Source organism: Perca flavescens, chromosome 3 (genome assembly GCF_004354835.1).
Source record: "Perca flavescens isolate YP-PL-M2 chromosome 3, PFLA_1.0, whole genome shotgun sequence".
Classification (NCBI taxonomy): Eukaryota; Metazoa; Chordata; class Actinopteri; order Perciformes; family Percidae; genus Perca; species Perca flavescens.
In genome coordinates, this window is record NC_041333.1 from 12,140,878 (window position 1) to 12,155,576 (window position 14,699).

General features: G+C 39.7%; 1 protein-coding gene across 1 annotated transcript in view; it reads left to right on the forward strand.

Annotated features, from left to right (window-relative positions):
- Nucleotides 1-4,939: 4,939 nt before the first annotated feature.
- Nucleotides 4,940-14,699, forward strand: part of cadm1b (cell adhesion molecule 1b) — a 168,269-nt gene continuing 158,509 nt past the window's right edge. Inside the window, exons 1-2 of the mRNA XM_028572906.1 lie at nt 4,940-4,956; nt 9,290-9,393. Of these exons, the coding sequence (XP_028428707.1) occupies nt 4,940-4,956; nt 9,290-9,393 (121 nt within the window). The remainder of the gene's footprint in view (nt 4,957-9,289; nt 9,394-14,699) is intronic.

Consider the following 14,699-nt stretch of genomic DNA (forward strand, 5'->3'; position numbering starts at 1 on the left):
TTAGTACACCTATGGTTGTGTTCTGATGAGTGGTAGAATTCCAAAAATCCCCCCAAAAATGTAATTATTTATTTATTTATTTAAATTTGTACGTCTACTGCAATCACATGGGAAAAGTAACTGCATTTAAATACTGCAAATCGTTTTAAAAAAAAATCGAGAATCGTTTTTTGAATCGGAAATCGATTTTGAATCGAATCTTGAGCCAAAAAATCAATATTGAATCGTGACATTTTCTGAATCGTGTACCCCTAGTAAATATACAGCAGCTCTACTGCAATGTACATAGAGAGGAAAGAAAAAGACACAAAATACTTTAAATTTCACTAAACTCAGTGAAACCTGCTTAACGGGACCTTATAATAAAAGAGAAAAAAGAGAAATAAATAAAAATATGAGACACAGTTAAACCTGGCTAAAACATGGCTTTTCACACCTGATGAAATCCTGTCTGAGCCCCATACCACAGTTCCCTTTTCGTTCATTAAATAAGGGAACTTTTTAAACACAGGGGAGGAAAAGTAATCTGTAATGCTAAGACGGTTGCTCGATGAACTGTGTCCTCCACACACAGCAACTGATTCAAAAAGTGGATAACAGTAGCCTTATAGGATGAATATAGAGTGAATTATTGAAACTGGATTGTACATTGTTATTTATTTTTTAAGTTAATTTTAAGGTATAGTAAGTGATGTCAATCCAATACACTAGACACACGGTCACCTAGCTCTCCATTTTCTGTGTGCGCTACAAAAAATCCGGTGTTAATGCACAGCCCTGGCTGTGTAAATGGTAAACAAACAGAAAGGAGTGCAGGAGCCACAAAACACTGTTCCAGCAAATCGGCAACATTTGAATGATCCGGCCAGCCAGTAGTTCTTTCTAGGGGGGGAATTGGTTTGGCAGTTGAGTTCAAATATCAAGAATCTTTGTGCAGAATCTCTTACTGCACCTTTAACAAGGCCACTCCAGATAAGGGTGGATAGATACACAGGAAAAGTAAATGCAACAGTTAAAAAAACCAGGGTGGCTAATTTGCCACCCTGGTTTTAAAGTCAAGGGTAAATCAACAGACTGCGTGAAAAAGCGTGTTAATGTGTTGTGTTTATCTGTTATATGGATACATCCCAATAAATCACGGTGCTGTCCATTCAGGAGAAATAGTCACATTCAAAATGCGGAAGTTCAATTAAATACAACTTTAAAAACCAAATTCCCAAAAATAAAGGGATGTATACTAATTTCAACAAAATATCAAGTCCAACAAAGGATGCTCCTGAAATTCTGGTTTCCTTAAAGGCCTGCTCAGCATAACAGAGACAGCACTAGACCTTTTAGTGTAGTATTATCATAACAATGAAGATTTACATACAAATTAGAACACTATAAAGCCCACTTAGCAGTTTACGGGCCACTAACTATCTAATTAAACCATCACATTAAAGCTGAAATAATAACTCATATACTCCTGCTTACATAAGGCCTACTCAGCCAAATGTAAAAAGCAACAAGGTTTTGTTTTTAATTACAATTAGATACAGAGATTAATAATCATATCTTGTCATGTTGACATGCTATCTTTAATTTAGGGTCCTTTAGTGCAAATGCACCCTTGTCTTTAATCTAGACAACGAGACCTTCCAGAGGGCTTTCTGGATCTGAGAGTTCAATTAAAGCTCTAATGTAATCTAGGGTCAAACAGTCAGTGCTTCAATAGCAGTCAATGCAATCTATAGTAAATCAAGCACAGTGGACAAACGATTGGATCTCTCGTGTTAATTGAAAGCCCATTGTTTCTTTTATGTTTATACTGCATGGGAAACCAAAAGTGTGATATGTTCTCTCAGTTGAAAAAGAATAGTTCCCGAGCAGTATTTGTAACTGAATAGCTGTTGAATTGACTCCCCAGGAGGTTCGACTCTGCTTCGAGCATCTGTAGTCTAAACCGGGTCTCGAAAACAGGTTGAACAATATTAACCTCTCCCTGTTTTTCAAAACATTTGCAGTAAAAAATATATTAAGAGGTGACTGGGTGTTCCTAAGCCATATTATTGTCTCTTTGATTTCAGTAATTGAAAAATGAAATTATTTTCATGTGTGAAAGCATAGTCTTAAAGACTAATTTGTGTATCCAATAGGATTACAGATGATTGCCACATGCACTGTGAAGGTTAAAGCATCTTATTGGATTTTCTGAGGTTTGATTCTTGCTCGGTTGGTCTTTGGTGTGTATACTGATGTGTTATAGAAATGAACAGCCCCGACCTGTGGAAAATATTGGCTTAGTTGGTTTTGAATAGTGAAAAACAACATATACTGAACTCATCAATTATGATTTAGTACGCTACAGTACTGTAGGTCTTCAGAATAAAGTGGCCTCTGTAAGACAAGCACATTTGGCATAGGGCCTACGTGTTGTATCATTAATCTGCATTTTAAAGCTTTAGTGCCTAACTTTTTGATATAAGGCTAAGGAACGTCCGCTACATTCAAGCCATTGCCAAATGAGTTGCTACAAAGCTAATTAAGACTATCAGCTCCACACAACTCTCTCTGTATTTCTCAGTATGGCTATGTCGTCCGGAGACTTTGGCACGCAGAAGCTCGAGGGAAGATAATGACCTCTTCTGAAGAGTCCATCGTTTTTTTAATCCTCCGTGTCCTCCTTGGCTACTAGCAACTGTGTGGAGGAGGGGTGGGGGGGGGGGCGCGATCACGGAAGGCTTGTATCATGAGGAAGCGCAGACTGTGTTGTTGACATTACTTAGAATTCCTCATGGGGGAGACAGAAACTACGCACTATAGCTTTAAGAGATACATGCTTGGTTTATGGCAGAGCAACATGGCATTATGACTTTGCATAAACATACACGCCACTTTCCTAAAGCCAAATGGCGTGTTATCTGTACGCATTTTGAGCTATCAACGTGTATGTCTACGCTGTATACAGCGGATGTAAACATACACACACCACGTGGCGTCGCTGTGACAAAAACACGGAAAAAAACGACAAAAACACGACGGTGACCAACGTCACACGCTTAGGAAAACAATAAACAGTTGGGTTTAAGAAAGAAACATTGGGGAAGGCTTTAAAAAAAAAAAGAAAACGGTTGAAAAACGCCACACGCAGGTCCCGGCACTCCAGGGTGAAAATCCTGTGTTTTACCCAATCACCACCCCAACCAACCTCCATATGTGGACTTACGTCCTTTCATACTACTCGCTACGGCAAAAATTCACACGTAATCTAGGTCAATGGCGGTCGAACGGCATTGATAAACACGCTATAAAGCCATTATGCGTCTTAATAACACGCCAAAACGGCATACAAATTGGCGTGTCATACATACGCCACCTTATGAGATCAGTCTGGGCAGAGATATTCAACAGGGGGTCCGTGACTCCTAGGGGGTCCTCAGAGTTAGTGCAGGGGGGCCTCCAAATTATAAGTCTGAAAAGATACATTTAAAGGAATCTAACATTTTAATAGCAAAGATAAATTGGCCTATTTGTGAAAGACAAACATTTAATGTACACATTGAAGATAAGCTTACTATAGGTAAGGTAGCCACTATGGTAGCCGTATAGCTTAAGGAGTCACCGCCATTCATTTTCATCCATCCGGCCCAGTTTAATACAACTTAATTGTATACAGTTCATGTAGTAACGGGTCCCTGCTCTGTCTCTCTTTCAGCTCCTTGGCCTAAAAAACATTGAAGACCCCTGGTTTATGGGATCTTTCTGCCTGATTAATTTGCAAATGTGTCTTAATCCAAATGGAATCAAATGATATTTAGAGAAAGGGCAGTAGTTTCTTCAAATTTCCTGAATCTGGCAGCTACAATTTTCATATCTGCTAAAGTATTTTGGAGCATCATACAATCTTTTGTTCAATATTACACTCCAGGTTAAAATCCCTTGGTATTACTGCTGGCTTTGATAGTTAAACATATATATTATATGTATATGGTAATATGTATAATTTGATGGCTAAAAAGGATGATTTATTATATTATTGATTTTATTCTGAACCTAATGTGGAAAATTATAGACATGGTGTTCTTCAATAACAGCAGGTAGCCACCAGCCGTTTGGCTCCCAGCAGAAATAGTCCTGGACTGTTTGACACTAATGACCCTGGCCCTGCATTACGCTGTTCAGTCTACTGTATGGAGGTGGTTTCACTTGGACTTGTAGCACAAGTGGTATCCGCAGTTGCCAGGGGATTCATGGAAAGATATTGCTAAATTAATATGAAAAAGAATAAAAGGGTTTCAATTAGATTTAAAAAATATATCCACATTGAGTCAGCTGTCACATCTGAACACCAGTTGCAATTGAGATTGTGTGAAATCTAACAAGTGACCAGATAAGTTTCAACTGTGGGCTAAAAATAACAAATAAACAGTTCAAATAGTTAGCTTTACATAATAATGAAACAGTCAAAATAGCTGAAGGTAATGGATAAATAGATGATGTCCAGCTTCTACTGGCGTCTTTGGATGTTTCCTGAATCGACCGCAGAAGTTGGTGTAGCTATTTTGAAAGCATAGCTTTGCTAGCTACCAATTACTTCACACTTGATGAAGTTTAACTACAGCAAAGCTAGGCAGAAATCTAGTTTGGTTAAGCTACACAGAAAAAATAGTTCAAAACTATTTTTCAAAAGAGTTATCATATCGACAAAGTACATAGTATAGGAAATTATAACAAAATATAAAACAAAAAGGTCTCATGCCAGCAAACAAATGCTATTTAATTGAGTTTATTGCAAGAAGTGCCCACTTGTTAACAGGTCATTCATAAACTAAATAAGAAAATGCCCCACTATTCATGGGAAAGTACAGGAACGCCAGCTTTGGTATATGCAATGTCCGTCAGTCTGACACCTGCTTTCAGAAAGTGGAGTCTAGGTGGGGGGGTTGCATCAAGCAGAATGGCTCTGTTAGTGAGGTAACCTCAAAAATAGCATGCAGAAACTTCTCTGAACATTTGTTAAAAAATAGCAATAATCAATACTTGATGACTAGTTTATATCCACAACGTTCCACTTTCCGCTTTCATTGTGTTGTAATTATGGTTAACTGTTCCTCAGATCTCTGCAGGGTAAATCCAGACAGCTAGCTAGACTATCTGTCCAATCAGAGTTTTCTCTCGCACGACTAAAACAACTTTTACACGTACACATGTTCCACCAAAACAAGTTCCTTCCCGAGGCTATTTTGCAGAGGCACCGTTGCTCCATACGGCGCTTTGCTTAGCGCTGCCCAAGACAATTGTGATTGAAATGCCAATAAACCAGAGCATGTTTTTTTCCCATCTCAGAATGTTGTGTGGACTAGCCAGACCCTCCTCTGCAGCACTGTGGAGGAAGGTCTGGCAATGCGAGACTACTTGATGACTAACTGACACCTAATATATTCAAAAATTCTATTCACAGTGAGCTGACATTCCATCTTGCTGGCACAGCCCCAAGATCTCAACTTGTCCTCAACAGAAGTGGCTGCCTGACAAATGCATTGCCTTGCCGGGTTTGTAGTTTCAGTAGTTACCGTAACTACACTAAACATGGCAACAAAAGTAATTTAACTACTTGAATCACGCTGCCAATATGAATGTAGTTGAACTACCAGCAAGCTACTGACAAATGTACCTACACTACTAGTTTAATGACATGTAGTCAACTACTCCTCATCGCTGCACATATGTTGGATTAGATAGGCCACTTGAAGCAGATAAAAAGGTGCAAGTGGGTCACTACCATCCTTTTGAGCTCCGAAGAGGTTTGAAGTGGCCAAATAAATGCTGAGTGCAAGAGCTATCGGAGTTCAGACTATTATAAATGGGAGGACTGAAACAATATTTCTTTTCCACACATATAGAGACAAGAAAGGCACACTTAGGCCCATCCAGCCAACTTGACATACACTATACGCTGACACATTTATTACCATTAAGCTTCTGTAAGGTACCACGTGACTTATGATTTATTACAATCACCTGCTGTATGTCTGGGGGTTTGGTGGGATGCAGAATTGCCCGGGCATGCATTGGCTGATAAAATGTGAAGCACGTGTCTAGCAATTAAAATACTTACGTGCTGTCCGTTGGGGAAAGGACAGAGACTGATGGATGTCATTACTGTATGCAATTTGCATAAACTTATTGGCGGTTTGAAAACAATCCTGTTGCTTCAAATGAAAAGAATGCAGTATGTATTTGTGCAGGTGTGTTTGCTTTCTTTGGCAAACAAGCAATGTGAATTCACCACAAATGATGATTTCAATGGCGAATCATATACTCAATGCAAACTAACTTACTGAATTATCAAAAAATAGGTTGAGAAAATATTTCAAAGCTTTTAAGATACAATTCTTTGGACATTTACATGCAGCAACTATAGGATTTCCTTTCTAGGAAACATATACGAATGTCATTTACAAGTGGGTCCTACATGTACTGTGTGTAAGTGTAAAAAAAAAGAGGTAGGAAACCAACTGAGACCACATGTTTCATACCTCGAAGGCATAAAGAATTGATGACCTGTGGTGATATATTTGGAATATCATTTCCTGTAATAATTTTCTATGGGAGGGGGAAAGAGACGGAAATTTGCAATAGCACTATTCTACTTTATAAATGCTGTTGTGCTAAAATAAGTTTTTTAAAAAAGTGACTTTGGGCGGATATATGGATATGGGTAGAGGCTTGCACACACACATTTCTGCATACATGATTACTGTCATGATTACAATTATTCTGCCCTCTGTTCATCATATTACATATACACATGTGAATCGATGTACATATTATGTGTGGTAAATTGAAGTTTACATAGCCCTACCTGTTCACTTATGTGGTCTAAGCATGAAAAGAATCTACATTTCATTTCAAGGAGCCTTGTTCTTGCTCAGCCATTTGGGGTCATTTACAACGGTCTGATTCAATTATTCTTCCGTTCACAACAGGAGGAAAACATTTTCATGGTGAATGGTTTGCCTAAATAGATTACAATCTCAAATAATTCAATTTCCGTTAATTTGACTGATTTCAAACCAAGGGGGAAAGAAATCTTAATTTAAAAACATTGCATTTCTAATCAAACATTAACTGAAAAAGAGGCCTGGGTGAAAATCTTTTATTACCACTTTCCCCACTAATTTAAATAGAAAATGCTGATGGCAGCCCTATTAAATGGCACCACCAGTTTTCAGTGTGCGACCATAGCTCATATGCAAAATCCTTCAAATAAACTACTTAATGGTTTGCAAGTTGCATGACCATTCCTCGCGTGATACGATTAAACATCACACACAAGCACACACTACAATACACAGATAGACAGAGAGTCTATGCCTGGCCATTACTACAGAGGATCCAAATGAAGCAGTTCAGTCATCTGATCCATTCCCATCCATTATTCATCCTGCTCAGGGAGACAGAAACGCTGGGCTTCTCTTCTCAGAGAGACCCAGGAACCCCATCTATTCTCATGGGCAAAGGAAAGGCCGTGCAGAAGTGGAGTGAATCAACGGAGAGTGAAAACAAAAGTTGGGAGCATTGTGGGGAATCCTGAATGCACAAGAACTGAGATGAACCATCAGGCGTACTGTAAATCAAATGACTACAAATCCCACAAAAATACAAAATGTGGAACTGTAACTTACTGAGCACATCTCCACCAGGTGCAGAGTGATGCCCACCAATGCTATTCTGTCTGAAAAGAAAGCAGCATGGCCAGAGCTGTGAGGGGAAAACACCTTGTGGAGACATTGTGTGAGTGGCAGGCAGAACTGGCAAGCTGCCACAGATAATAACATCTGAAATAAATTCGATGTGTGGAATTCAATCTGTAGCGATAGGGACGGCTGCAGCATTAGAGTGAGGCTCTAAATGCTATCTACTCATCCATGGAATGAGGACTGACACGCAGTCTCAGAGAATAGATTGTGCAATTAGCAGCCTTTGTGCTGTTTTGACACAATGAAAAAGGGAAATGAGATTCAACGTTGTCATGCACAGTTCTCTGTAGCTCTGTGATTCCCATAAGATATTCCAAATGTACTGTTTCAGTTGAGAATAGGTTGGCGAGGGTTGAAACATTACACAATATAATACATATAATACACACAGACACACCGAGTGGAGGAGATAGTTGAATTGATCACACTTACTGCATTAATAATTACAGTATTTCATTCCCATTCAAGCAGTATGATTTTAAAATGAGAAATTCGAATGTGATTTTGTTCCCCAATTCTGAGGACCGCGTTCCACCTCTTCAGCAAGTATCAGCTTTGAGAACAAAATGTAATACATCATTCAAAGAAAGGGGGGCGCTCTTTGACATGGAACAAAATGCCTCGAGAACCGGAGTTTTTCTAAAAGTTGACTGAATATTCCTTTAATAAAGCAGGTTTGTACACGGTCGAGCACCAACATTGCTGTCCTTTTAGCACACATACGTTCCTTTTTTTGAGACAAAAACACACATTTTTGTTATTTAAAGCCTTGGTGAATTCATTTCTAACATGTTACAGTTTGATTTCAATTATGTTGATTAAAAAGGAGCATAGCTACTGTAAAATGTCTTTTTAACCCCCCCCCCCCCCCACACACACACACACAAAAGGTGTTAAATAAACCTGTCTTTATCTGCTAAAGCGTCCCAAAACACAAACACACACACACACACACACACACACACACACACACACACACACACACACACACACACACACACTATTTCACAAACCGAAGCTTACGCTGCTATTGGCATGACGGCTGGATCATAAACATAAGCATAAACATAAACTGAATGCTGTTTTATCTCATTGGTGCCTCAGCTATAAAAACCAAAGTGCAGCCAGATGAGTATAGGTTGGTCTCACCCGCGTGAACTAACCGACTATAACCATAAAAGAAAATTACTATAATATTCCTATAAAGTGTCTGTGGTTCTCGGTGGTGAGTTTATGGTTACCTCAATGCGCTCCCTTGTATTTTACACTTCCCCATGGTAGCCCATCACTGTAATATATACCTTCAATATTCCTATTGGGAATTACAGTGTCGACTGCAGTGTTCAATGGCAATCTATACAGACAGTAACACAGTTTGGGACATTTTTGAAGGTATCACTTTAATATTCCTATATTATTTTATAGGCCTAGAAGTCATTGCAACATAATGCAGCCCAATGTGATATCAGGCTCCCTGCTTGAGCCCTCCCTCCGCCTCTCATGTGTCTACATTTTCATCCCATGGCCGTCTCTAGGTGATTTAGCGCCGCCAGTCTCAAGCAGGTGTCCAACATGGCGATCACGGGGAGCGGATCTCTCGCTATTTCTCTCTCTGCTTTCGTGATTTTAGCGGCGTTTCTTCTGAAAGGTAAGTTTTTTTGGTGTCTTGTGTGTGTGTGTGTCTGTGTGTGCGCGCGCGTGTGTGTCTGTCATGCAGAATTCCCCGCTCCACACAGCTGAAGCCAGAGGAGTAGCTCCGGGTAGAAGTTGTGGTGCGTTTGCGCGCTGGATGCGCACAAGCTTTTCGCTCTTCAAATCTCAGCATCACTTTCTATCGCTCTGATCCCGCTGTCGAGTCCCAAATATCCACGCTGTTTCTCGTGACTGCTGGTTCTACTTATCTCGTGATTTTGAGCGCTGGTTGAAAGGGTGTTGTCATGAGTTGTAGTCTATAGTGCAATACGATACAGATGAGTGCTATAAAAAAAAAAGTAGTGTTATAGTGCTACACAAATTGCACCGGCGGCGAGAAAAGTATCAGCGGTGATAATCGAGTTGAAATGGCCGTGCGGGGTTTTAAATCTGTGGGGCAAGTTGAAGGCATTGCACAGTGAAACGTGGCTCTTTTATTATGAAATGGGACCGACTGAAGAACAGAGAGAGAGAACACGGCTCAAACGCACTTGTATCCTTTTCAGTGATACCGCATAAACCTTCGCATAGTCCCAACTCATCCCACTGTCTGCAAATCTCTCAAGTCTGCGCTTCAGGTGCGCTTCGGAAGGGAAAAACACGCATTGCAGCTCTGGTCTCGCACGGTGTCCTATCTCCGCACAACTGCAGCCTCTGATGCCAGTGTGTGTGTGTGTGTGTGTGTGTGTGTGTGTGTTCCAGTCCGCAGTCTTTCACTTCTCCTCTCCTGTCACTGAGGCTGGGATTCTGGGAATGTAAATCTGCCAAGTCGCCGTTATGGCTTAGTATTTCTTTTTTTTTTTTTTTTTTTACACAGCGTGCAACTGCATGGACCATGCAGGCGCCTAAATGTGCCCGACCATTGCAGTCCCATAGCCCGATCATCCCCCCAATCCCCGTTATGCTACCACGGTTGCATCAGAGTTGCTTGCGTCAGTGTTGTTTGCTAACAATACTGACGCATGTTAAACGGTTAAAAAATGTCAGCTTACAGCCGCTTTAAATGCCTCCCAGCGGTAGGATGGACGTGTTGTCGGCTCGTCAGTTCCTTCCCGGGTTGTTGAAATGGCAAAGCACCAGTTGCGATGACAGGTTTACACTTGAAGTCTACTTGAGCGACTTCTTATTGTTATCATTTATGTTTCTCATAACGCCTTTAGTGGCTATACCGCTGTAGCCTATAGTGGTATCTACATAAGCCATCAACAGGTCTGCAGAAACTCATCAAAGCCTGTGTATGTGTATGTGTGCGTGTGTGTTTGCAACCTGCTACCAAATCATGCTGGTCTCATTATTGAGGTTACTAGTCAAAGAATTTGACTAGTCTTTTACAGTGGGATTTAAAAATAAGATAAAAAAAAAAGGCTTTTACAAGGCTTTCATTTCAACAGTTGTTGAATTTATTATGGTCTGTTGAATAGCGGTTGAATGACATTTACAGCATTGTCTAACGTCTCTTTGTCACATTAAGTTAATTAACCTCTCAGTCAAATAAAAGAATGCATCACGAACGCGCCTGGAGCTCAGTACACCGAGGGTTGCAGCAGCAGCAGGAAGCTGATGCTGTCGAAGGTTTTGGGTAAAATCCAAAAACCAGAGAAGGTTTGATCTGACCTCTGGGTTTTTCATTTGTTTGATTGTCTTTGTGCCAGCTGCTGGGAGCAACAAAAAAAGAAAAAAAAACGGACCGAGCTCTTGCTTTGTGAGTGCTGACAGTATGCCTTTTAGACAGCTTCCATGTTTTCTTAGTAAATAATCCAGAATCAGTGGATTTGACTCTTTGTCTCTGGTGAGAGGAGAACAGTCCACTGACTGGATGCTGCTTGTCACAATAGATGTCCAGTTTGACCTAAAGATACCAAGGAAGGAGGGTTGACCAGGCCTGGGCATCATAAGAGAAAGTTGTTCAGTGTACAGAGGGGCTGATAACGCTACATAAGCTGCAGTTATGAAATGCTGACACTTTGCATTCTAACAAAGAATCTGTTTAGCAGTTTTTCTCTCCCTGCGTCTCCTGGGGCTCGGCCTGTTGGAGCATATCAACTGGTCAAATTTCAGAAGGTTGCATAATCCCACTTATTGCCAGCTTAAAGTCATTCGTCGAGGCTGAGTGATGGTGAAGTGGATCGATACGAGCTGTCACGAAGCCTCACGGCGCCGCTGAAAGACGGCATCTCAGAGAAACACAGCGAATCATACAGTTGTTACAGTGCTCTCGGTTGCCAGTTGGCACGTGACAGTGTGAGTAACTGAAGATGTCCGTCTCTTGCTGCTTATGGTGGGGTTTGGCTTTGAAACAGATACTGCTGAAATCTGCTAGCACTGGTGCTGCTCTGCCCTCAATTTGTGTTTGCTTACAGTCTGTGTGTGTGTGTGTGTATGTTCTGGTGGTGGGTAGTTTTTCCCCAGTTATCATACAAGTGTGGATCTCCAATGTTTTCTCTCTGTCAATGGAGCATATTGGGGCCTACAGTAAACACATTCATACCTGTATATGCATACTTAACTATATGGAGTACTTTGAGTTTGAGTTTAGCTTATTTATGTAAGGGGACAGCACAAATTTTAATAAACACATGATTTCCCATGGGTTAAAAAAAAGCCAGAATTAGCCAAAAGGCTATTTTTCATCTGTAGTCCCCTGCCTTCAATGTTAAAAAAGCTTTTTTTTTTTTTAAATACAGAGAAACAAAAAGACAACACAAGCCAAACACAACGTAGCACAAGACAAGACACAACACAAAAGCAGAAAGATATACAACAAAGCAGAACAACAGGGTATAAAGTGAAAAAAATATAAATTAGAACAGACATAACCATTAAGAACAATAAAAGCAGTATTAAACTAGGAGGAAACAATAAGTAAAATTTATGTACGTTGACTCAAACTAACAGAATAATATGTATCATAAATAGTGTTAGTGCTGACATGTATATGTGTTGACCATCCAGTGTTTTAGCTGTTTATGTGTTTAACTGTCTGATTTGGGATTGAGTTCCACTCTCTTGACCCTTTGATGGACCAGGCTGACTGACTAAAAGAACTTTTCCGCATGGGATTAACACAGTCTACTCTTGAGGATCTTCTTAATATATACTACTATATATATATATAATACTAAATACAAGGTAATCTTAAACCAGTGGTAATAGAATTATTTAGATCCCTAACTTAAATACAACTGTGTGAAAATACTTCATTACAAGTAGCCTACTGCATTCAAGAATTTACCCGATGAGAACATGTAGCCTAACTAGAAGACAGAAGAATATATTTAAAAAATACCATAAGTTAAACTACTCATCATGCAGACAAAAATCCCCATGTGAGTGTTGTATTATTAAGCAGTATAATCTTTTACTGGGTTATTTTTACTGATGCATTAACAGGAGCCTTTAATGTTATAGTTGGTGAACTTGGGGCTGAATTCAACTTCTTTATAGTGTTGGGTAATTAAATGCATACAAATGCAACTGTTTTTGCTTTGAGCCCATTATTGGTTTTGTGTGTAAAATGTTATTCTGCAGCCGTCAAATAAACCTAGTGGAGTAAAAAGACACATCAAATACACACAAAATAGTTGCCACTCAAATGTGGTGAAGTAGAAGTATAACGTAACATAAAAAAAGACATATTCAAGTGCAATTATAATAAAATTGGACTCAAGTACAACACTTGAGTAAATGTACTTAGGACCGTAAATATTTTTGTATCATAGATTGATCTGCCGATTACTTTTTCAATTCATTGACTAATCATCTGATCTATAGAATGTCAACAAATAAAAAACTTCCTTAAGTCGAGCTGACGCCTTCAAATAGCTTGTTTCGTCTCAACTCCGACAGATTACTATCACATGAGATAAAGAAAAGCAGCAATGCCTCACAATTGAGAAGCTGAAACCAGAAACATTGGCATTTCTCTGTCGACCGACTAAACGATTAATTGAGTAACAAATAACAAATGTCTTCTCATAACCACACGCACGCATCAGTGCTATCTCTGCAGAAAACTGAGGCGGCTTTCTCTCCACTATCGGTATAAAATAGCACTTACAGTACCATGTTTCAGGATAAATTTAATACTGCACTTAATGGCCCATTGACATGTGCCCGCTTGTGAAGTATTTCATCGCCGGTACGTTCATGATCACCACAGTACATCATTTGTAACAATAATAAACTCTTCTATTTAAAGAAATTGAATTTATTGCTCATTAAATTTACATTAAACTCTCCTTAATAAGCCTCACTCTAATTGCTAGATAATGCATGGCACTACTTTATGCGGTGGCAGCTAATCTTACTGTTGGAAAGGGAGGGGCTGGCAGAGAATTGGTAGCTAGTGCATGGAAGGAATTTAGACACCAGAATCAGATGGAACAAAGAAAGTCGTGTGGGCTCTGCTGTTATCTTTTAGAAGGTACATCTTACCTCCAGGCTGTGTTTTTCTGCGGCATCTGCTCTGTATTTTGCTGCTGTGTATGTGTGAAGTTTTTGTCCGTAAATCGAATGCTTTTAAACCATTACTACCTTTTCTGGGCACGGCAAGTGTGTGAACGATCGAACTTCACGCTCTCTTTTGAGATCGCTTTTTGAAAATGGATGTGAGCGCAGAGAGTCCTTGCAGCTCCAAGTGAATAGGCAGATTTCACTATTTGTTCTCCCATGTCAGAGGTTAGAGCAACTCAGTCTACACAGAAAGAACTGTGGTGGTTAAGTCCATGTTCTATCAGTTATTCTTTTCAGAATCCAATTTCTCCTTAAAAACATCACCTTGGGTGCTCGGTACAACAGTTTTTGTCCACATGCTTAATATACTGTATTATGTAATAATTAGGGCTGTCAAAATTAACGCGTTAATTTTTGCGTTAATTTTTTAATATTTAACTCGTTAAAAAAAATTAACGAAATTAACGCAGCTGTGTTTGTTTACTTCATGTGGCGGCTGAGAAACGTAATACGTCTACATAACAGCAGGCGGCGCTACTCTGTATTGTTGCCCAAGTAATGAAAACCGGCAGCTGATTGGACGAACGCGTCACATGGGTTTGTTTTCTCCGTAAATCCAAAGCCAGACTGTCATGGCGGCCGTTCAGAATACGATCTCATATTGTACTAAAATAGTTCACTGAAACATGTTTCTGAAAACATTTTAAGCGAGAAATAGGCCGTGCAGTTGCTGAATCTGTCTTCATTTCAGCTCAACAAAGGTCAGTTTAGAAGATTTTCGTCAGATTTTGAGAGACTAGTCACCTCATT